This window comes from Gigantopelta aegis, chromosome 9 (assembly GCF_016097555.1).
Source record: "Gigantopelta aegis isolate Gae_Host chromosome 9, Gae_host_genome, whole genome shotgun sequence".
Classification (NCBI taxonomy): domain Eukaryota; kingdom Metazoa; phylum Mollusca; class Gastropoda; order Neomphalida; family Peltospiridae; genus Gigantopelta; species Gigantopelta aegis.
Genome location: NC_054707.1, coordinates 2,886,423 through 2,912,215, shown reverse-complemented (window position 1 = coordinate 2,912,215; position 25,793 = coordinate 2,886,423). Strand labels below are relative to the sequence as shown.

The 25,793-nt window shown below is 36.3% G+C and overlaps 1 protein-coding gene across 1 annotated transcript; it reads left to right on the top strand.

Annotated features, from left to right (window-relative positions):
* On the top strand, nucleotides 1–25,793 carry LOC121381357 (polyribonucleotide 5'-hydroxyl-kinase Clp1-like). Its single transcript, XM_041510639.1, has 13 exons — nucleotides 1–106; nucleotides 4,629–4,709; nucleotides 5,480–5,593; nucleotides 6,187–6,312; nucleotides 7,350–7,463; nucleotides 11,484–11,511; nucleotides 12,427–12,597; nucleotides 15,682–15,771; nucleotides 19,524–19,624; nucleotides 21,978–22,116; nucleotides 23,377–23,457; nucleotides 24,922–25,021; nucleotides 25,652–25,793. The coding sequence occupies exons 1-13, from the start codon at nucleotides 83–85 to the stop codon at nucleotides 25,761–25,763; spliced, it is 1,281 nt and encodes a 426-aa protein (XP_041366573.1). The 5' UTR covers nucleotides 1–82; the 3' UTR covers nucleotides 25,764–25,793.

Here is a 25,793-nt window from a genome sequence, read left to right as displayed (position 1 = left end):
TAAAGCATTAATATTGTTGTTCAAATCTGAATTCTGTGATTTAAAGTAGTTTCTTATTTCAGAGTGACAGTTTTTAGTTAATATGACAGAAGAAACAAAGGATGAGGTATTTAACTGATAAAAGAATAGTGATACAAGACATGACGTACCCAAACCGAAACATATCTCACGAAAACCTATCCATTTTTGGCCAAAACGTGTGTTGAATTTTGAAGCGGATAAAAAGTTCAACTTTAACTTGAAGTTTATTTCTTTACCCACATCACTAGAGCACATTGATTTATTAATAATCGGGTATTTGTTATCAAACATTTAACATTTGGTAATTTTTACATGTCTTAAAGAGGAAACCCGCTATGTTTTTGGGCTTTTTTCATTAATGGCAAGGGATCTTTTTATATCGGATGTACCATCCGGGCTAGTTCACCAAGGTAAACATATACGGTTTGTTTTTTGACATTTATTGGACAGCAATAAACATCATAATAATAAATATCGTGCAGGATACGTTTATCTTGATTAATTACCATCCAGGCATCCAATAGACAGGATAGAATATACTACGACCTTTGATATATCAGTCATGGTGCACTGATTGGATGAAGAAATAATCCAGTGGGCTCATCAAAGCCTTGGCAAAGAGGAATGACCCTAGACCGACTGCGCATTACCACTGGGCTATCGACGCTATGTCCTGCTCTTGAAGCAGATAAGCAAAACCCTTGTGTGGTGCAGAAATAATTATACAGTGAAACCCCTTAAAACCGGACAGCCATGGTACCAAGAAAAAAGTCCGGTTTTGAGGGGTATCCGGTTTACAGACGTTTCAGTATTGAGGTAAACCGTTCGTTGGTTGGTGTTCTCTACTGATATAGTAACTAATAAAACACTTTCTAACTTTTAAATTATTTTAAGTTTATCATCAAGCATTAATTCAACTTAGTGGTGTTTCGCTGGTCGTTCCGACATGTCCAAAGTAAATACTAAAATGAAACACTGTTGACAAATTTTAAGCTAAACCAAGCCAAACAATTTTACTCTTTGTTACTCTTTATATTGTTAAATAAACTTTGCAAAGATAAAAAACAAAACAACAAAAAAAGGGTTCAGACAATTGGAAAAATGAATTAAATTCCTAGTTGCTTTGCCGTTCATTGCGATAATCATGAGATGAACATGTAGGCTATGAAAAGAAGCTCAATCAAATTCGTAAGTTAACCTAACTTTGTAACAATTTAGCTCAGAATAAAGGGAGTACATGTGTTTCCTCCAGTTAGTTAGAGATCAAAGCTGTTAATTAATCCCTTAATTGGTATTTGTCAACTGACCACAGTGACACTGGAGCATGCGCACATGTAATTAGCTCTGCGTACTCAGTCACAATCATGTTACCGGCTGAGTGGGTATTCGAAGTAGAAGTAATGCAGTAATGATTGACAGTGGTGTGACTGTCTGGTTTTCCAAGGTAAAATTTCCATTAAAGGAACATAATGGGACCGGATAATTTCGTCTGGTGCAGTTTAGAGGGGTTTCTGGTTTAGAGGGGTAAATTTTAGTGTTAAAAGATATGCAAATCACGGGACGGTGTAAAATGTCCGGTTTTGAAGGAGTTCCGGTTTACTGAGTGTCCGGTTTTGAGGGGTTTCACTGTATATATTTTTTGAACATGATTAAAATATAAACATTAAATTCAATATATCTTGCTATTTTTAGGTTTATTGTTAGTTTATTTGTGTATACTATTAACATGTAATCTTTTTGATGCAGTATGACCAACAATGGGTTTCGAAGCAGAACATGCAGATACCTTTAGTTCACCCCTGTCAAAATAGTTTTGAATTCCACATTGAATACTCAGTGCCATTTACATGTATATTTAAATTTTTCATTTGTTTTATATTGATACCATCTCGTATCCTCTGGAGTCGGGCCCGTCCGCACCACTAAACCAACCTATGACGACTGGACTATACCCTAGTCTGATACTCTCTCATTCAGACGGATTCGGCTTCTCAAGATCGGTATTTCAGCACAGCACGACACCTTCAAAGTCTAATGACTGTCAATCTAGGGATTTTCTCGACAGGATGCAACCCATCTCGTCCCTACAAGCTGTGCACCCCAACAGCCTTAATGAGGCCATTCACGTGGACATATAGATCGGACGTTAAACTTTTAGACCTTCGTTCCAAATTTTATGTCGAAATTACTTTCTGTTTTTTTAATATTAATAAATGGTCCGATCCTCTCTTCTTTCTCTTATTTATTTTTTTATTGCCCTTCTGAAATGCTCCAAATATATAAATATTTGGCCAAGCAGTCAATTCTTTTTATTTTTGGCTTGTAACTTAATTTAATTTTTTATTTTTAATTCTATTAACTTTTTTACTAATTGCTATTTTCAAAATTCTGCCCATTTTCAACTCTCCACCCCTGAGTCAGGCTACCGATCTTATCGGAGGTCGGACTCTGGATGGGCATGTTCAAAACCCTAGTGGTATATGAGCACGTTAAACTAGTCATCTATCTATCTATCTATCAAATCGAATAAGTTTGTTGTCAAAAAAACATGTCATACCAAATACTGACCAAGTCACTGTTTTTTTTTAATTTTTTATTTAACAACGCACACATTTTATTTATGATTATGTGGCGTCGGACATATGGTTACGGACCACACAGATATTGAGAGAGAAAAGCCGCTGTCACCACTTATGGACTACTCTTTTCGATTAGCAGCAAGGGATCTTTTATATGCACCATCCCATAGACAGGATAGCACATACCACGGCCTTTGATGTACCAGTCGTGGTGCACTGGCTGGGATGAGAAATAGCCCAATGGTCCCACCGATGGGGATCGATCCCACCCCGACCGCGCATCAAGTGAGTGCTTTACCACTGGGCTACGTCCCGCCCCTTCCAACCGCTCACTAGGTGGCTATCACTGTTAAAAGCTACAACAATGGCTGAGTATACTAACTAGCGAAAGTGTCAGTATTTTGATCATTATTTAATTAAATGTGCAATTTCATTTTTATTGTTGTGGAAAAATTGTGTAAAATATATATAGATGAAAGTACATAGGTGTACATCTAGGGTGAGACAGATCATAGCTGTACATCTAGGGTGAGACAGATCATAGCTGTACATCTAGCTGAGACAGATCATAGCTGTACATCTAGGGTGAGACAGATCATAGCTGTACATCTAGGGTGAGACAGATCATAGCTGTACATCTAGGGTGAGACAGATCATAGCTGTACATCTAGCTGAGACAGATCATAGCTGTACATCTAGCTGAGACAGATCATAGTTGTACATCTAGGTTGAGACATATCATAGTTGTAAATCTAGGGTGAGACGGATCATAGCTGTACATCTAGCTGAGACAGATCATAGCTGTACATCTAGGGTGAGACAGATCATAGCTGTACATATAGGGTGAGACGGGTCATAGCTGTACATCTAGGGTAAGACAGATCATAGCTGTACATCTAGGGTGAGACAGATCATAGCTGTACATCTAGGTGAGACAGATCATAGCTGTACATCTAGGGTGAGACAAATCATAGCTGTACATCTAGGTGAGACAAATCATAGCTGGACATCTAGGGTGAGACAGATCATAGCTGTACAACTAGCTGAGACAGATCATAGCTGTATATCTAGGGTGAGACAGATCATAGGTGTACATCTAGGGTGAGACAGATCATAGCTGTACATCTAGGGTGAGACAGATCATAGCTGTACATCTAGCTGAGACAGATCATAGCTGTACATCTAGGGTGAGACAGATCATAGCTGTACATCTAGGGTGAGACAGATCATAGCTGTATATCTAGGGTGAGACAGATCATAGGTGTACATCTAGGGTGAGACAGATCATAGGTGTACATCTAGGGTGAGACAGATCATAGCTGTACATCTAGCTGAGACAGATCATAGCTGTACATCTAGCTGAGACAGATCATAGCTGTACATCTAGCTGAGACAGATCATAGCTGTACATCTAGGGTGAGACAGATCATAGCTGTACATCTAGCTGAGACAGATCATAGCTGTACATCTAGCTGAGACAGATCATAGTTGTACATCTAGGGTGAGACATATCATAGTTGTAAATCTAGGGTGAGACGGATCATAGCTGTACATCTAGCTGAGACAGATCATAGCTGTACATTTAGGATCAGACAGAACATAGCTGTACATTTAGGATCAGACAGAACATAGCTGTACATTTAGGGTCGGACAGATCATAGCTGTACATCTAGGGTCAGACAGAACATGGCTGTACATCTAGGGTGAGACAGATCATAGCTGTACATCTAGGTGAGACAGATCATAACTGTACATCAAGGTAAGACAGGTCATAGCTGTACATCTAGGGTCAGACAGATCATAGCTGTACATCTAGGGTCAGACAGATCATAGCTGTACATCTAGGGTGAGACAGGTCACAGCTGTATATCTTAGGGTTCTGGTTTTATGCCTGTGGAGTGAGTAATTGTGAGACTGTTGTACATCATCCTTTGTGTCATCCTACCCATGATGTGCATATCATACCTTTTTGCAGTATTTGTGTTTAGTCGTAAATTATAATTGTCATTTTTCTTCTTCTAATTTCAGCAATTTACTGAAAAATACAAGCTTGATCCGAACTCTGAACTGAGATTTGAAGTGGAATCCAATGCAACAGTTTTACTTGAGGTATAATGTATAAAACTAAGAACAATTAACATATATATACATTGTTAAAATGTACCTGTTTTACTTCAGGTATAATGTGTAAAACAGAGTGATTAAAATATATATACATTGTTAAAATATACCTGTTTTACACCAGGTATAATGTGTAAAACTAAGAATGATTAAAATATATATACATTATTAAAATATACCTGTTTTACTCCAGGTATAATGTGTAAAACTGAGAGTGATTAAAATATATATACATTGTTAAAATATACCTGTTTTACTTCAGGTATAATGTGTAAAACAGTGATTAAAATATATATACATTGTTAAAATATACCTGTTTTACTGGATGTATAATGTGTAAAACTAAGAATGATTAAAATATATATACATTATTAAAATATACCTGTTTTACTCCAGGTATAATGTGTAAAACTGAGAGTGATTTGTTTTCACAGCTCAGTGAAAATCATTGAGATATTAATGTGTATTTGTTTTCACAGCTCAGTGAAGGAATCGTTGAGATATTAATGTGTATTTCTTTTCACAGCTCAGTGAAGGAATCGTTGAAATATTAATGTGTATTTGTTTTCACAGCTCAGTGAAGGAATGGGGGAGATATTAATGTGTATTTGTTTTCACAGCTCAGTGAAGGAATGGGGGAGATAATGTGTATTTGTTTTCACAGCTCAGTGAAGGAATGGGGGAGATATTAATGTGTATTTGTTTTCACAGCTCAGTGAAGGAATGGGGGAGATAATAATGTGTATTTGTTTTCACAGCTCAGTGAAGGAATGGGGGAGATATTTGGCTCTGAGTTGGCCAAGAACAAGACGTACACGTTTCCTCCAGGTTCGAAGGTTGCAATCTTTACATGGCACGGATGCTCCATCAGAATATCCTTGTAACAGAGATTTTGACTTAAGATTTATAGACACCCAGAGTTCTTGTTCAGAAAGTCCAATGTAGGTTACCATGATACACGCATGTAGTATGTACACTTATTAAGGTAACTGGAGTCAGTAACTTTATTAATAATTTGGTGGCGGGACTTAGCCCAATGGTAAGGCGCTCGCTGATGTGCGGTCAGTGTGAGATCTATCCCCATTGGTGGACCCATCGGGCTATTTCTCGTTCCAGCCAGTGCACCACGACTGATATATCAAAGTAGTGGTATGTACTACCCTGTCTGTGGGATGGTGCATATAACAGAACCATTGCTGCTAATCGAAAAGATTAGCTCATGAAGTGGCGACAGTGGTTTCCTCTCAATATCTGTGTGGTCCTTAACCATATGTCTAACACCATATAACCGTAAATAAAATGTGTTTAGTGCATCGTTAAATAAAACATTTCTTTCTTTTCTTTCTTATTAATAATTTGTATCTAAATTGTTAGTGGAGCTGGCTATTTTGAACACTAAATATTGTGTAAACAGAAACAGATGATTTGTTATTTGCTGACGGTTACGTTTTCTTAACGAGGGTACATGAAAGGTAAGACTGAGGTGGCGTACGTGTCGAAGGAGACCCCAATGGTGATGTACGTCAACTCGCACGCTGCGCTCGAACAGATGAGACAGAAGGCAGAGGACGATTGTTCCAGAGGGCCCAGGGTAAACGTGCTTTAGTTTTTAACACAAGTGTTGTAGAGGGCTCGGGGTAAATAGGCTTTAATATTAAACAAAAGTGTTGTAGAGGGCTCGGGGTAAATAGGCTTTAATATTAAACACAAGTGTTGTAGAGGGCTCAGGGTAAATAGGCTTTAATATTTAACACAAGTGTTGTAGAGGGCTCAATGTAAATAGGCTTTAATATTTAACACAAGTGTTGTAGAGGGCCCAGGGTAAATAGGCTTTAATATTAAACACAAGTGTTGTAGAGGGCTCGGGGTAAATAGGCTTTAATATTAAACAAAAGTGTTGTAGAGGGCCTAGGGTAAATAGGCTTTAATATTAAACACAAGTGTTGTAGAGGGCTCAGGGTAAATAGTCTTTAATATTTAACACAAGTGTTGTAGAGGGCTCAATGTAAATAGGCTTTAATATTTAACACAAGTGTTGTAGAGGGCCCAGGGTAAATAGGCTTTAATATTAAACACAAGTGTTGTAGAGGGCTCAAAGTAAATAGGCTTTAATATTTAACACAAGTGTTGTAGAGGGTAAACACGAGTGTTGTAGAGGGCCCAGGGAACATTTTGTTTTCAAAGTCTTGATTAGGGATATTTCTGGTCAATTGGAAATTGATTAACAACTACTGTTTAGTGTTTTATTGTGGTGTATTGATCTCTGAAAGTTGCATAGCGAATCACAACACAGTTCGCAACAAAATGTTCCATGAGAGAGATGTTTCATCACCTATCATGTATAGATAAAGCCTAATTACAGAATATGTTTATTTCTGACTATCACAGGATTCAGTATTTAATTTATTCTGTATACATTATGTACAATAAAGAAGTTGTCATTATGACATCATTACTAAACATCCTTGTTCTTTGAATAAGTTATGACCTAGGTCGACTTCCAAATCTGTGGCTGGTAAAATGCAGGTTTTACTTCTTCGTATTTAGAAGACATTCAATAAGATTCGTTCTTACAAATGTGTGGAATTAGAACTGACATTGTTTGTGTGTGTTATGTATTATTTGCAGGTGCTTGTGGTTGGACCGACTGATGTTGGCAAGAGCACTTTGTGTCGTATGCTGGCTAACTATGCTGTGAGGTTGGGCCGAAGTCCCATCTTGACAGATTTGGATGTTGGACAGGTAATTGTGTTTATCATCCATTAAAGGCTTTTGTAGGAGATATTGCTGGCACTATAATTTGCGATATTTCAGCAGGAGATATCGCTTCTTATAATCTTGATTGGTCAAATTTTAATCACAGGGGAGTATCCTCTATATACAGTGAAACCATATGTTAACCAGCCATCACAGAAAATATCAAAAGTGGTCTTTAATGATAGGTGGCTGCTTAAGTCAGATCGGTTTTTATTACCCCAGCAGGCACTCTTAACGGAGGAAAATAAAAATCATCATTTCTCACTGAGAAATTATCATGCATTGGTTTAACATGCACTACTACTGACGACTTGATGCCAACAAACCAGTCACCTTGTTTGTACTGAATATGATGTCATAAAAATTTCGCAAAGCACACACAATATGATGTCACATAGTTTAAAGTGTTTGCATTTACGTCTTTCTGGTTTCAGGGTTAAACTTGTAATAAAATGGTAGTTTAATGCAATTCATTATAGATTTTTTTTTTTTTACAGAATATATAGAACTTTTTTTTTTTTAAATTGTCTGAACCGTGAATAAAATACAAAGTTAAAGCAATACCCAGAACAGTAAAGTAGTTTACGTCGTTTTTGTATACATGGATGTGTAGCCGATGTAGGCTATATCGAAAATAAAAGCTTTTAAAAAAAAACAAATAGCTGGGGTAATAAATAGAATAACTAACTAGTTACCAGTTAGTATCAAATTTATTTTCCTTATGAAATAATTTTCACTCCGGACAAAGTTGATAACTCGTTTATTATCCTCTATTTAATATATGAGATGATTTGGGAGAATAAGAATGTGGGCTGTTAGCATGTAGCTGCTAGAGGTTTGACTGCATCGTGTATGACTCAATCATTTAACAACACACACAATTTAATCACAGTTTCAGAAGTTATTTGCCAAATCGCCAAAGGTGAATTAAACTATTAAACTTGAATTTGGTGAATACGTTTCATTATTAATTCACCAGAAAGCTAGGTAAAAAATCATGTGGCATTTGTCGAAAATTTGGACATACAATGACAGCAATCTCAGAACAGTCTCTATAGGGTGTATACTACCAAATCAAATCCCATAGACGACAATAGTAACATATGTGGCTAAAACTCCTACCTGCAACGTATCAACCGACATAAACGCCACAGATATAAATACTACCACCCCTCACACTTAAAGTGAATCAGAAAAAAATGGGGGTCAAGCTGCTCGTTTCTGAGATAACGGGTAGCGTCTATGACTACCCTAGTTTCGCACAAAATTCGAGTACTTTTTTTTACAGGTACCCCATACATGTTTCAAGCACACGGCTACTTGACACATTGGTACTAGATGAAATAAAATTGCACGTTTTTTTTACCCAGATGAAACTATTATTTTTTACAACCAACACACTCACATTTATAACCAATCACAGGACTTGTGGTGTTCACTTCTCTATCAAAAGTTGGGTGCACCTCGAACTTTGACCCAGCCGGAAGTTATTTTGTTTAGTACAACCTATACTGATAACATACATTTTTCAAAAAGTGTCCAGCTACCTATGTGTCTTTATGACAACCAGGATCTGGTGTATTCTGACATAAACTGACAACCTCACTGAGACTGTTGTTTCTACAGTGCAACCTAATATAATGTACACCTAAAAAAGCATATATATTGCATATAGTTTTGTACAAATGCAATATGTCATTAAACAACAAAATGTTTTAAAATAAAACACCTGAAGATATTTACTTTCAGTTGGGTTTGTGTACTCAGGTATATATGTAGAGACAACAAAGATAGTCAGAGTACCTCTACCCCTTTAAAGAATTCCATTAAAACACATGCACTTGATTGACCCCTAGATTATGAATGAATGAATGTTTAACGACACCCCAGCACGAAAAATACATCGGCTACTGGGTGTCAAACTATGGTAATGGAAACAAACAAGGTGATGATCAACATGAATAGAAAAATTCAAGATATAAATAAAAACAGTGTAAAGAACTGTGCAAAAATACAAATACAAATATCACAGACGGATACTGACTTTTATTCTAAACTTCAATTTGTGCTGTATTGGCCATTCTCGAAGAGAATGTTACACCCCTGCACCACGTTGAGGTTACAGCAGGCGCAGGGGCCTAGATTATGAAGACCTTAACAGGCATATCAAAGAAATATCAGTATTAAAAAAATACACTGTCTGAGGAAGGAAACACAAACATGACTGTACCTGTATGAAGTAATGACTTAATGTCCTGAACATTAGTGTTGGGAGGAAATCCTGTATGCTGGGTGTGGGTGTCTTCAAGTTACCAGGTGTGGGAATTTCAAATCCATCGGCCATGCTGATTTTCATAATGAACCATCAAAACTATTGGCAGCCACCAATATACCTGACTATATTTTATTTATAGCCTACTGTAGTTGGAGGTTTTAATAGTTGTGATATCTGGAATAATCATGCAGCTTTAACACATTTATTTTTGATTAATTACTGAAAAAAACTATTTTTAAATGACAAAATTACCCGAACATCTATTTTCTTGCATTATTTTCTAATCCGGATGAATACAATATGTACATTAGATGTATTCCTACAATCTGTAATCCAGCATTTTATTTAGCTAGTAACATTAGGTAATACAGCTTTAACAATAAAATAAATTATCAACTTAATCCAAGGCAGATAATCAAATCTGAAAACATTGGTTCTGAATCTAGTATAAACTCAAAATGCTTTTCATGAGAGCCAACTAAGTGATTATTAAGAACAAAAAATGATCTGGAGATCTAAGGATATGTTTAACAACCTTATTGTTATGTACAAATAAGAACAGAAGGCACAATAATGACAACAAATTTAATTATGTTTTTGGTAAAGTTTTTCTTCAAATTTACTTTAAATTTTGCATAAAACTACAAATTTGTCTAAAATATAACTCAGCACCCTATAAATATGTCAAAATGACAATAAAAATCAACTTCTTTACAAATTTGAGTTTTCAGAATGTCATACATAAAAAATTAACAATGTTAATGGAAACTAAAGACATTAACCCACTATTGGCACATGCTATTTTTAATATAAAAATAAATTGCTATTAAAATCTTAGTTCAGGTTGCCTATATATAATACCATATTTAAGAGCAGTTGTATATGGCAAGTCAAATACCATGTAAAAAGAAATTATTGAAATCTTTACAGTATGAATTATAGGCCAAAACCAACTTTTCTTCAGTGCTAACTTTGATTCAAACTCCATTCAGAGCCATGTACAGAGATTATTGTCAAGGTCAAGGTCATTGTGAACTTTCATGATCGAGTGATGGCTAATTAATCAACCAGTATAGTTTAATTAAATAAAATGACAAAATCATAATATTTTTTATTATGCACTGAATATGTGCTATAGGGTGTATACTACCAAATCAAATCCCATAGAAGACAATAGTAACATATGTGGCTAAAACTCCTACCTGCAACGTATCAACCGACATAAATGCCACGGATATAAATACTACCACCCCTTACACTTAAAGTGAATCAGAAAAAAATGGGGGTCAAGCTGCTCGTTTCTGAGATAACAGGTAGCGTCTATGACTACCCTAGTTTCGCACAAAATTCAAGTACTTTTTTTTACAGGTACCCCATACATGTTTCAAGCACAAGGCTACTTGACACATTGGCACTAGATGAAATCAAAAGTTCGGTGCACCTCCAACTTTGACCCAGCCGGAAGTTATTTGGTTTAGTACTACCTTTAAGCCCTGATTAATACATATTAAATGGCTTGTGGGATATAAAAATGGGCACACAAACCAAAATATAAAGGGAAAAAAAGGTTTTGAATTTTCTTGCCATATTTATCTAATTTAACCTCTTATTTGAATAAGCAGTGTTGGGTATGAACTTTAAAATTAATTGTAAATGGTTGACTTGCCTGAGCATTAATGTTTCAAGAAACCTAAAAGTTGTCTTCTTCTTTTTGGTTTATTTCTGAGCAGGGTCATGTTGGAATTCCAGGAACAATAGGTAAGCAGCAGTCATATTTATATCCAATCTTAGCCATACAGACTGTAGTTTTCCTTTCATAGATTTATCATATTTCCTATTAGGAATTTTTTTTCTACATTGTGTAGCCTTCCTAATAAGAAAATGTTTGTCTGGTCTTAACGATGTGAAAGAAAGAAAGAAAGAAATGTTTTATTTAACGACGCACTCAACACATTTTATTTATGGTCATATGGCATCAGACATGGTTAAGGACCACACAGATTTTGAGAGGAAACCCGCTGTCGCCACTACTTGGGCTACTCTTTCCAATTAGCAGCACGGGATCTTTTATTTGCGCTTCCCACAGGCAGGATAGCACAAACCATGGCCTTTGTTGAACCAGTTATGGATCACTGGTCGGTGCAAGTGGTTTACACCTACCCACTGAGCCTTGCGGAGCACTCACTCAGGGTTTGGAGTCTGTATCTGGATTAAAAAAGTAATGCCTCGACTGGGATCTGAACCCAGTACCTACCAGCCTGTAGACCGATGGCCTAACCACGATGCCACTGGGGCTGGTCTAACGATGTGAAAATGCACAATATAGATATTACCTTTCCTGTGGCAATGGTGTCAGCTTTAAACATGCTTCATTTAGCTCAATTTTTAACAAACTGTAAGCCCTAGATCAGCCAAACTTGGTTTATAGTTGCATCTATGAATATCCATTTCAGTGTATGTTAAAAAAATATTTTAAACTAAGGAAAAAAAATTGACTAAAAAAAATTAAATTTAACTTAATCCTGAATATTACATCACAATTTTTTTTTTTTTTTATCAAATTAGTTTCTGGCAGTTGAGACATTTAATTGTGTAGAATTATTATGAAGATATCAATAGTATTAACCATAGGATATATAGATTTTAACTCTTTGGGTGTTTTGTTTTTTTTAGGTGCTTTCGTGGTGGAGAGACCGGCCGATGTAGAGGAAGGGTTTTCCCAGAATGCACCGCTAGTGTTCCACTATGGTCACTACAGTCCTGCGGACAACCTGACCTTGTACAACATGCTGGTGACCCGCCTCGCAGACGTCATCAACCTGCGCTGTGAACAGAGCAACAAAAGTAAATAGCTGCTTCATTTACTGACCTTTTAAAGTCACGCGGCGCGACGTAGCCCAGTGGTAAAGCACTCACTTGAAGCTCGGTCTGTTTGGGATCGATCCCTGACAGTGGGCCCATTGGGCTATTTATCGTTCCAGCCAGTGCACCATGACTGGTATATCAAAGGCCGTGGTATGTGCTACCCTGTCTGTGGGACTGCATATAAAAGATTCCTTGGTACTAATGGAAAAATATAGTGGGTTTTCTCTCTAAGACTATATGTCAAAATTACCAAATGTTTGACATCCACTAGCTGATGATTAATAAATCAATGTGCTCTAGTGGTGTCATTAAACAAAAGAAACTTTAACTTTTAAAGTGACAAAACCTAGTTTTTAAACACTATGACATATATGTCATTATTAAAGCCGTTTTTGATAATTGGAATTGGACATGATTTTATTGTTTAGATTAGCCATTTCCGAATTGTTTCTCGATAATTCTGGTGTTTATATTACCACAAAATGCATTTTTCATTTGTTTAAAAATGCATGTAGCTCAAAGAAGAAATGATTATGGAGACACACTGTAGTTTATTTTTAAGGGGAATTTCTCCATTTCAACATCACACTCTTGCTTCACCCTATTGTAACTTTATCGAGATGTGTTATAGGATTGTAGATTTATCAAATTTAGTGTCCATTTTCATGAGTTGAAACTAGGGTCTGTGACTTTTAATGTTCAAGGATTTCTGTTGTGGTCACTGAACTCGGACTACAAGAGATTTCATTTTCAAACAGAATGAGGGAAACGGGGTTAATTAAAAAAAGCTATAGACAATGTTTACAATTTTCAGTAAAAAGCATGTTGTAACGAAAGTTTCTAAATGAAAGTTAATTAATCAATGCTTACATGTATCTGACTAATCACTAGATTGTTTACATATTGTTTGAGCATAAATTACTTAATATTTTCTGTGTTATTGTTACTATGATTTCACAGGCCATAAGATTTCAAATTTCAAGGGAAACACTTTTTCGGTTCCATGCCTTGTGATCATGGGAACCCATTGGGAACTGTTTTAAAAACTAATTATATATACAGTTGAATCCTGTTGGCTCGAACCCCGTCGGTGCTTGAAAAAGTGTCTGACCCTTCGGGTAGTTTGACCTAACCATTAGGTTTACATACAGTAAGTGTTACTCGGAACTTCGTTTTTAGTTCGAGCGTTGCAGTGTATTCACCCCTACCTGAGTTCAACCCAACCATTCAGTTTACATATAGTAAGTGTTACTCAGGACTTCATTTTTGGTTCGAGCATTGCGGTGTATTCACACCTACCGAGTTTGACCTAACCATTCGGTTTACATATAGTAAGTGTAACTCTGAACTTTGTTTTTAGTTCGAGCATAGTGTTGTATTTACCCCTATCTGAGTTTGACCTAACCATTCAGTTTACTATATGTAGTAAAAAAACGAAGTTCCGAGTAACACTGTATGTAAACCGAATGGTTGGGTTGAACTATCCGAAGCATTAGGTGTATTCACCTCTACCGAGTTTGACTCAACCATTTAGTTTACATATAGTAAGTGTTACTCGGGACTTCGTTTTTGGTTTGAGCATTGCGGTGTATTCACCCCTACTGAGGTCGACCCAACCATTTAGTTTACATATAGTAAGTGTTACTCGGGACTTCGTTTTTGGTTCGAGCATTGCGGTGTATTCACCCCTACCTGAGGTCGACCCAACCATTCAGTTTACATATAGTAAGTGTAACTCTGAACTTTGTTTTTAGTTCGAGCATAGTGTTGTATTTACCCCTATCTGAGTTTGACCTAACCATTCAGTTTACTATATGTAGTAAAAAAACGAAGTTCCGAGTAACACTTACTGTATGCAGGCGGGCCCTTATTTTCCTAATTTTCCTTATTTTTTGACAGCAGCCCTAATATTCCTTATTAAAGCTTCAAAATCCTAAAAAGCCCTAATTTTTGGGTGAAAATCCTAAATTTTCAAATTTTTATAAATGCAACATAAAATAAGTGTTGGAATTAATTAAATCTAGCCTTAGTATACTTTCAGATAATGAATATGTTGAATTAATGTATTTCTCAGAAGACATCTTGGTGGCTATCAGCATCATATTCAGCATGGATTTGCACCATATCAGATTACTTTAATCTGGTTGTATTGATATGCTGAATATCGCTGTTAATGACCATTGGCATGATCTTCTGAGTTGGTAATTAGCTTTTGTATTTATGTTCTCCCTGGAGGTGAGTACAGAATGTTTTTCTTTTATATTGATTATTGAATTTCAGTCCTTATTTTTGTCAAAAAAGTCCTAAACATTCCTAAAAATAGCCCTTATTTTTTAAGAATTTTGCCCTAAAAAAAGCCCTTATTTTTCACAAAATCTGGCTTGAAAGCCTGTGTATGTAAACCGAATGGTTGGGTCGAACTACCCGAAGCATTAGGTGTATTCACCCCTACCGAGTTCGACCCAACCATTTAGTTTACATATAGTAAGTGTTACTCGGGACTTGGTTTTTGGTTTGCGCATTGCGGTGTGTTCATCTCTACCGAGTTTGACCCAACCATTTAGTTTACATATAGTAAGTGTTACTCGGGACTTCGTTTTTGGTTTGAGCATTGCAGTGCATTCACCCCTACTGAGGTCGACCCAACCATTCAGTTTACATATAGTAAGTGTTATTCAGGACTTTGTTTTTGGTTCGAGCATTGCGGTATATTCACTCCTACCGAGTTTGGCCTAACCATTCGGTTTACATACCGGGTAAGTGTTACTCAGGACTTCGTTTTTGGTTCGAGTATTGCAGTATATTCACCCCTACTGAGGTTGACCCAACAAGATTCTACTGTATATTATTTTTGATGAATAGTCGTACTTGATATAGTAATCATGGTATATGAAATTTTTGTTCCATGATTTTACTGACATGCTACCGACACAGTATCGGAAACGATAATTTTTGTGTTATCCGAGAGCCTGGTTTGAGGCAAATTTTAAGACTTACCATGATCTTCTTGTTTGTAGTTAACATCAGGGAACTTTAAGATTACAATGGTTTTCTTGTTTGTAGTTAATGTCAGTGGAGTTGTTATTAACACTGGAGGATGGGTACGAGGAGGTGGTTACGAGGCTCTCAAACAAGCGGCAGGTGCATTTGAAGGTAAGAAACTGTTACAAAATTGTATTCAATTTTTAATTGATCTTGTTTGCACTCATCATGGAAAACTTGGAAAGTCATGGAATTTGAGATTTAACTATGATTTTCAGTAAAAAGTCATGAAAAATCATAATTATATTGCTTCCACTCCTGACTCCACCCTGAAAAAAATACTTTAATATATATTAAAAACACATACGAGCTACAATTCCAGACGTCAAAATACATGTTGTCTTTGCCAGACCAAGACCCAGCGTTGGTGTGTTTGGGCCTAACCTGATTTTAGCAGTGATATTATTGTTTAATACAAATATCTGCATGTACATGATGTAAAAATTCATCAGTAAAATTCAAACAATAATCATATGGGCATGGAATTGTGTAAGTGGGTCATGAAAAGTTATGGAATATATCAACTTGAAAAATATGTACGAACCCTGGTAAGCTTGTAATATATCACATTTTTGAGTAGTTGGAAATACTGTCAGTAACATGTAATTTAACCTGAGGTTTGTCGTTGAAATATAGTTTTTGTTTTGCCGTGACAAAGTTATAAGATGTCTCGGTATTACTTTTTAGAGGACGGTCGCGACATCAAATTTTACGTTTAGCTCCAACGTTGCTTTCATGTTTAGTACCATATCTCACGAACTATAAATCTTAGGACAATAGAATTTGGTTTATAATTGCATTTATTAATATTTAGTACCATCTCTCACCAACTATAAATCTTAGGTCAATAGAATTTGGTTTATAATTGCATTTATTAATGTTTAGTACCATATCTCACGAACTGTAAATCTTAGGTCAATAGAATTAGGTTTATAATTGCATTTATTGATGTTTAGTACCATATCTCACGAACTATAAATCTTAGATCAATAGAATTTGGTTTATAATTGCATTTATTAATGTTTAGTACCATCTCTCACGAACTATAAATCTTAGGTCAATAGAATTTGGTTTATAATTGCATTTATTAATGTTTAGTACCATATCTCACGAACTATAAATCTTAGATCAATAGAATTTGGTTTATAATTGCATTTATTAATGTTTAGTACCATCTCTCACCAACTATAAATCTTAGATCAATAGAATTTGGTTTATAATTGCATTTATTAATGTTTAGTACCATATCTCACGAACTATAAATCTTAGGTCAATAGAATTTGGTTTATAATTGCATTTATTAATGTTTAGTACCATATCTCACGAACTATAAATCTTAGATCAATAGAATTTGGTTATAAATTGCATTTATTAATGTTTAGTACCATATCTCACGAACTATAAATCTTAGATCAATAGAATTTGGTTTATAATTGCATTTATTAATGTTTAGTACCATATCTCACGAACTATAAATCTTAGATCAATAGAATTTGGTTTATAATTGCATTTATTAATGTTTAGTACCATATCTCACCAACTATAAATCTTAGATCAATAGAATTTGGTTTATAATTGCATTTATAATTGCATTTATTAATGTTTAGTACCATATCTCACGAACTATAAATCTTAGATCAATAGAATTTGGTTTATAATTGCATTTATTAATGTTTAGTACCATATCTCACGAACTATAAATCTTAGATCAATAGAATTTGGTTTATAATTGCATTTATTAATGTTTAGTACCATCTCTCACGAACTATAAATCTTAGATCAATAGAATTTGGTTTATAATTGCATTTATTAATGTTTAGTACCATATCTCACGAACTATAAATCTTAGATCAATAGAATTTGGTTTATAATTGCATTTATTAATGTTTAGTACCATATCTCACGAACTATAAATCTTAGATCAATAGAATTTGGTTTATAATTGCATTTATTAATGTTTAGTACCATATCTCACGAACTGTAAATCTTAGGACAATAGAATTTGGTTTATAATTGCATTTATTAATGTTTAGTACCATATCTCACGAACTATAAATCTTAGATCAATAGAATTTGGTTTATAATTGCATTTATTAATGTTTAGTACCATATCTCACGAACTGTAAATCTTAGGACAATAGAATTTGGTTTATAATTGCATTTATTAATGTTTAGTACCATCTCTCACCAACTATAAATCTTAGATCAATAGAATTTGGTTTATAATTGCATTTATTAATGTTTAGTACCATCTCTCACGAACTATAAATCTTAGATCAATAGAATTTGGTTTATAATTGCATTTATTAATGTTTAGTACCATATCTCACGAACTATAAATCTTAGATCAATAGAATTTGGTTTATAATTGCATTTATTAATGTTTAGTACCATCTCTCACGAACTGTAAATCTTAGGTCAATAGAATTTGGTTTATAATTGCATTTATTAATGTTTAGTACCATATCTCACGAACTATAAATCTTAGGTCAATAGAATTTGGTTTATAATTGCATTTATTAATGTTTAAGGCAGGATGTAGCCCAGTGGTAAAGCGCTCGCTTGATGCATGGTCGGTTTGGGATCGATCCTCGTTGGTGGGCCCATTGGACTATTTCTCGTTCCAGCCAATGCACCACAACTAGTATCTGAACGGCCGTGGTATGTGCTATTCTGCCTGTGGGATGGTGTATATACCAGATCCCTTGCTACTAATGGAAAAATGTAGCGGGTTTCCTCTGATGACTACATGTCAGAATTACCAAATGTTTGACATCCAATAGCTGATGATTAATTAATCATTGTGCTCCAGTGGTGTCGTTAAACAATGTTTATCTCATTGCATGTTAAACAATTTTAAATGTATGAAATTAAAATAATAATGTTTAACATTTTTAATTATTATTTTTTAGGTTAATCCTGAATGTTACGTTACAAATTATTTCTTTATTAACTAAATAAGTTTATGGTACATGAGACATTTAAGATGTGAGCAATGTGAGCGATTGTTTAGATACCATTGATTTCAGGCGCCGTATTCTAACGGCACTCATACAGTGCAACAGATTAATTAAGTCTAGCGCATGGCACAATATACATGGGAATTGTTTTTATTTTTCCCGCGCAACACAAGATACAAGCATATTAACCAATCAGACCAGTTTTATGTGGCAGCTTCATCTGTCGATAACAATTTCAAAATCAAAATGGAGACTGTCGTTATGGTTGCGTTATGTTAGGACTATAAGACTCCATCATATGTGGTCATGTGGGATAGAAAAAGTACACCCACGGTGGTGGAAATTTTGACCTGGGACGAGGCTTTTCAAGTCCCATGGTGGAAATTCTTACCACTGAGAATGTACGTTTTCAATCCCACATGACCACATATTATGGAGTCTTTTTCTCTCATTCATTCGGTAAATAAACTATTATTTTACACGAACACACAAAGATGGCTGAACAAGTAACTTTTTTATTTGACCATTTTATCATAAATACACTTCACTATCATATTTGCTGAGTTTGTTTCATGTGTAAATAGAATTTAACACTATAAATTAACAAGATAGCTTCTATAATGAAGGTTTTAATAACAAAATATTAATTTAAAACTGTCTAATGACCTCAAGTCACCATCTCACATTAATATGACGTCGTATATTACCAACAATGTCATGTTAAATGAGTGCACGTGTGATATCCCATGTAGGATCGAAATTTCTTACATAGCTTTCTTTCATGGGATAGCTCTATCCTATATACCTGAGGATGAGAGAAAAAAATATTATCACATCGTTCGTATAGCACGCGTCTGGTTAGGATACAGCTTTACATCTACAGAAACTGTTGTTTGTTTTCAGTGGATGCAGTGTTTGTTCTCGACCAGGAGCGGCTGTACAATGAACTGAAACGTGATATGCCAGAGTTTGTCAAGATTCTGCTGCTTCCCAAGTCGGGAGGGGTGAGATGGACTTATTATGGCAACAGGCCTCCCAGACCTCCTATATTTCCTATATTTTAATATGTACAAGTGGCTGGGAGGCCTGATGACAACACATCACCATTAATTAGTTACACTTGTAATCCTTCCATCTTACAGCCAAGTGAGGAGGCCTGATGACAACACATCACCATTAATTAGTTACGCCTCGTAATCCTTCCATCTTACAGCCAAGTGAGGAGGCCTGATGACAACACATCACCATTAATTAGTTACGCTTGTAATCCTTCCATCTTACAGCCAAGTGAGGAGGCCTGATGACAACACATCACCATTAATTAGTTACGCTTGTATCCTTCCATCTTACAGCCAAGTGAGGAGGCCTGATGACAACACATCACCATTAATTAGTTACGCCTCGTAATCCTTCCATCTTACAGCCAAGTGAGGAGGCCTGATGACAACACATCACCATTAATTAGTTACGCTTGTAATCCTTCCATCTTACAGCCAAGTGAGGAGGCCTGATGACAACACATCACCATTAATTAGTTACGCTTGTAATCCTTACATCTTACAGCCAAGTGAGGAGGCCTGATGACAACACATCACCATTAATTAGTTACGCTTGTATCCTTCCATCTTACAGCCAAGTGAGGAGGCCTGATGACAACACATCACCATTAATTAGTTACGCTTGTAATCCTTACATCTTACAGCCAAGTGAGGAGGCCTGATGACAACACATCACCATTAATTAGTTACGCTTGTAATCCTTCCATCTTACAGCCAAGTGAGGAGGCCTGATGACAACACATCACCATTAATTAGTTACGCTTGTAATCCTTCCATCTTACAGCAGCATTTCATTTCAACTTATTTTTTTTGCTTATATCCAATTAAAGTTCGAACACGCTTTATTATCCATATAGTTCAACATAACCGAGTTAATAATAATCATACGAAGCATACGTGTAATAACAAGTATAATGACGTAATTTTGGGAAACGACGTCATACCAGACTGTGCATTTGAAATATGACGTCATTTCGTCGTCTCCTTCTAGTTGTGGCTAAAACATTTTTAGTTGGATCTTGTTAGTCATAAAGACAACAACAAATAATAATAATATGGATAATAAAGAAATTATTACACTTGCGTGTGAGTTGTACTGATTTTACAAAACTCGTGTCAGGATTCGTGTATTACCCTTGCTCTCGCTCAGGGAATACAAAAATCCTGACTCGCGTTTCGTAAAATCAGTACAACACACAAGCTCGTATAATAATCTCTATGTCCTGGGCACACACCTCAGCTATCTGGGCTGTCTGTCCAGGACAGTAGGTTAGTGGTTAGTGAGAGAGGGAAGAGGGTGTAGTGTCTTACACCTGCCCATTGAGTTGGTAAAACTTGCTCTGGGTGGGAGCTAGTACCGGGCTGCGAACCCTGTGCCTACCAGCCTTATGTTTGATGGCTTAACCACGACACCACTGAGGCCGGTAGCTTAATATACCTGTAGTCCAGCTGGGAAAGTGTCTCTCTGATTGAGATCAAGAAAATGACCTCTATTGGCAAGTGATAATATTTCAAAACTTGGAGGTGACTCATAATTGGTTTATGTAATTTTATGTAGCTCGTAACCCTTCCATCTCATAACAGCTTAATATAGTCCAGCTATGAAAATGTCTCTCTTACTGACATAGAAAAATATGTTGCACATATTTGAGGAAGGCAGGTGGCAATAATTTACAACCGGAGGTAATCAAAAGTTGGTTCCTGCGATATTTAATTAGCTAACCAGTTACATGAATGAATTATTTTTTTCCGTAACCCACTTTCAATAAAGTTTATAAAAAAAACTCTTGAATCCTTCATGGATGGCTCGTTCCAGCCAATGCACCACAACTGGTATATCAAAGGCTGTGGTATGTACTAGCCTGTCTGGGATAGTGCATAAAAGATCCTTGCTATGTGTGGAAAAATGCTGCCCAGTAGTAATGGCACTCGCTTGATGCACGGTCAGTTTAGGATCGATCCCCGTCGGTTGCCCAGCCAGTACTCCACAAATGGTGTAACAAAGGCCATGGTACGCACTATCCTGTCTGTGAGATGGTGCATGTAAAAGGTCCCTTGTTGCTAATGGAAACGAGTAGCCCATGAATTGGCGACAGCGGGTTTCCTCTGTCTATATCTGTGTGGTTCTTAATGATATGTCTGATGCCATATGACCGTAAATAAAATGTGTTGAGTGCATCGTTAAATAAAACATTCCTTCCTTTCCTTCATTTGTTGAAAAGATCGCTGCAGCAGGTTTGTTAACACAGATTCCTTTAGTTGAAGTGGTTAACATCTCTCTGCATGTGTTGTGTTTCAGGTTGTAGAACGAGCACAGGCAACCAGAACCGAATATAGAGACAACAAGGTTCGCGAGTATTTCTATGGTGTGCGAAACAATCTCTACCCTCACACATTTGACGTCAAATTCAGTGATGTCAAGATATACAAAATTGGTGGTACGTATACTGTCCAGAGTACATGCTGGACACACCTTTCACAAACCTTTCACACACCTTTCACAAACATTAAACATTAGAGACAATAATTAGAATGCATTTGTATTTGTTGCACTGTAATTATTTTCTTTTTAAGAGTTTATTTGATTTACAACAAACCAATGATACAGCTGGGCTAAAGACCCATTTCTTGTGTCTGATTATGGGTGTGTCTCCCGAGTGTTTAACCCCACGTGGAAGACGATTACCCAGCAGGCACTGCAAGTTCTGTGTACACAGGGCTCGGGTGATACTGAGGTAACTCCTTTGACAGTAACCATGGAGCCCGCCCGACTCTATCGAGTAGTCGGTCTTGTACAAAAGGAATAATAGTATTTTATTCAGAGACCACACATTTTTGTCAGGGCTAGCTCTGATTGAGCAAAACAATTTGCCAAATTGTTTATTAAACTTCACAAACTGCAGAAATCATCCGGGTTTTTTCTAAAAAAAATATCAATTATTACATGAAATTATTTCGCTAAATTAAAATAAAATTCGCCAACTGCTTTCAAAATTCGCAGTTGGCGAGTGTCAGAGCTAGGTATTTTGCTTGAGTTTTGCTAAATATTCCTTTCCCACCTTAACCTGACCTCCAACCTGTGGCACTTTCAGAACATCGCAGCATCCTTTCTGTGTTAATGTTCCCAGAAACAAAAACCCCAAACCGACTATGGTAAAAGCCTGGCAGACATTTCACAATAACTGCCTGAATCCAAGCAGGCACTTGACATTTTACTTACTGCCTCTTGTGGACCAGATTTCCGTTTATAATTATAAAATTTAATCATGTTACACTATTAAATTGTAAATTATTTGATAGCAAAAGAAAAAAACCCCACACACACCAAAAAAAAAAAAAAAAAAAAAAAAAACCAACATAATAATATATTATGTATTAAACATGTAGACCATGACTATTTTTCACTCCAGCCAATGCACCACAGCTGGTACATCAAAGGCTATGGTATGTGCTATCCTGTTTATGGGATGGTGCATATAAAAGATCCCTTGCTGCCAATCGAAAAGAGTAGCCCATGAAGTGGCAACAGCAGGTTTCCTCTCTCAATATCTGTGTGGTCTTTAACCATATGTCTGACGCCATATAAGCATAAATAAAATGTGTTGAGTGCATCGTTAAATAAAACGTTTCCTTCATTCATGTAAACCATGTAGTCAGGCTGTATTTTTTTAAAGCCGGTGATATTGTTTTGTTTTCAGCGCCTCCATTACCAGAATCCTGTCTGCCCCTTGGCATGAAAGCTCAAGATAACAAAACCAAACTAGTGCCTCTTTTACCAAGTAAGACATTTTTCTTTTCGTTTGGGGACAGGATATAATGGTGTCGTTAAACAAAACAGACTTTAACTTTTAACTTTAGTATTTTACATTTTGTTGTTTATAAGACTACCCTGTGGATGTAAGCAATAGTATGACCCTGTGGATGTAAGCAATAGTATGACCCTGTGGATGTAAGCAATAGTATGTTTAATGCATAAAATACTCCGATTGTCATGCAATTTCACTGCAGCCAAAATATTGGGTTGAGATTGTTTGCTCAGTCTAAACATTGAGGTCAGGTTTGGCATTAGTTTTAGACTTGGAATACAGTTTCTGGAGTACCTTATGGTGGAACATATTTCCAGACGGACTCGAGACTTGGAATACAGTTTCTGGAGTACCTTATGGTGGAACATATTTCCAGACGGACTCGAGACATACAGTGAAACCCTTCTAAACTGGACATTCTGTAAACCAAAATGTTTTTTGTCGTCCTTTTGGTTTTTAATATCAGTACAAAAGCAATCTTTGCCAGTGATCACTCCCACACCCCTCCACACTCGCCTAAACCGTTTTAGGAGACCTGCAAATTGATCGCCTTGCAGTAACAATTTTAATACATTTTATTCAAAACTTCGTGTGAGTGCAAGGGCGGGACGTAGCCCAGTGGTAAAGCATCCACTTAATGTGCGGTCAGTCTGGGATCGATCCCCGCTGATAGACACATTGGGCTATTTCTCGTTCCAGCCAATGCACTACGACTGGTATGTCAAAGGCTGTGGTATGTGCTATCCTGTCCTGTGGGATGTTACATATATAAAGATCCCTTTCCACTAATGGAAAAATTGTAGCAGGTTTCCTCTCTACGACTATATGTCAAAATTGCCAAATGTTTGACATCCAATAGCTGATGATTAATAAATCAATATGCTCTAGTGGTGTCGTTAAACAAAACAAATAAAACTCATTCAACTTCTCGTCTAGCACCATTGTAGGAGAGTGATTTTAAGCTAGCCTTGATTTTTCTCCTGGTGAAGACTGCAAAAGAGAAACTCTCTCAATTAGACCGGTTACTTGGGGTGGGACCAAGCCCAGTGCTAAAGCATTTGCTTGATGCACTGTCGGTCTGGGATCGATTCCCATCGGTGGGCCCACTAGGCTATTTCTCATTCCAGCCAGACTGTGGTATGTGCTATCCTGTCTGTGGAATGGTGCATATAAAAGATCCCTTGCTGCTAATCAAAAAGAGTAGCTCATGAAGTGGCGACAGCAGGTTTCCTCTCTCAATTTCTGTGAGGTCCTCAACCATATGTCCAATGCCATATAACTAAATAAAATGTGTTGAGTACATTGTTAAATAAAACAATTCCTTCCTTTCTTCCTTTGCCCCATGAGTGTCCGGTTTAGAGGGGTTTCACTGCACTATGACACCTACACGTCAGCTGTTTTTCAAAGCTGGTGAAACTGTTGTTTTTTGTATTGCAGGTACTGGTCTGTTACACCATGTGTTGAGTATCAGTTCAGCAAGTCTACCCACGCCCGATCAGAACATCATCGAGGCCAACGTCCTGGGTTTTATTGTAGTGTAAGTAGCATACACCCGATCAGAAACTCGTTGAGGCCAACTTCCTGGGTTTTATTGTATTGTAAGTAGCATACAGAGTATAGTTACACCCAATCAGAAACTCGTTGAGGCCAATGTTTTACTTATGCAGTTGGCCACAGTGGTTCATGAGTAGTCTCCCCTGTTTTCTTCCTATTTAAATTCCATACTTTTATTAAAGAATCCGTCACAGATGAGTTTAACTGTCACAATATATATCTTAATATTTTGATCCTTTTCCTTTCTTTTTTGACAGTGGTATTGAATGTTTTTTTTCTACTGTGAGCCTATCAAAGCTCATTTCAATTAATATAATTCTGAGAGTTAGAATGGGAGCTTAATGTTCAAGTAAGGAACATTTACATTTACGACCAGCTTCAAGAGTAAGGTACAGCATACATAGAAAAATAAATATACCAAAAACTCTTTCAAGAACATAGATCCTGGGTCTTAAAAGTGAAATCTTTGTAACTTTTTTCTTCAATACTGTTCAATCAATACAGAAATGTAAAACAGGGCATGTTAGTTGATGCAAATTTATTTTCATGTGTGCAGTATTGAGCAACAAAGAGAACAACAGATATTTAATATAATATTTTTGATTGTTTTCAGCACTGGTATTGACATGGATAAAGGGTCATTTAAAGTCTTGTCACCAGCTCCCCACCCACTACCCAACACAGTCCTGCTTGTGATGGACATTCAGTTTATGGACATCAAGTGAAGAAAAACCTGAATAAACTGTCTGTCTGTC

What these genes read in the sequence shown, in the direction of transcription:
- LOC121381357 (XM_041510639.1), top strand. Translation starts at nt 83, where the DNA reads ATGACAGAAGAAACAAAGGATGAG. An exon ending in ATGCAACAGTTTTACTTGAG is followed by an intron (nt 4,710 to 5,479) that starts GTATAATGTATA and finishes TTGTTTTCACAG; the next exon opens with CTCAGTGAAGGAATGGGGGA. An exon ending in GTCCTGGGTTTTATTGTAGT is followed by an intron (nt 25,022 to 25,651) that starts GTAAGTAGCATA and finishes GATTGTTTTCAG; the next exon opens with CACTGGTATTGACATGGATA.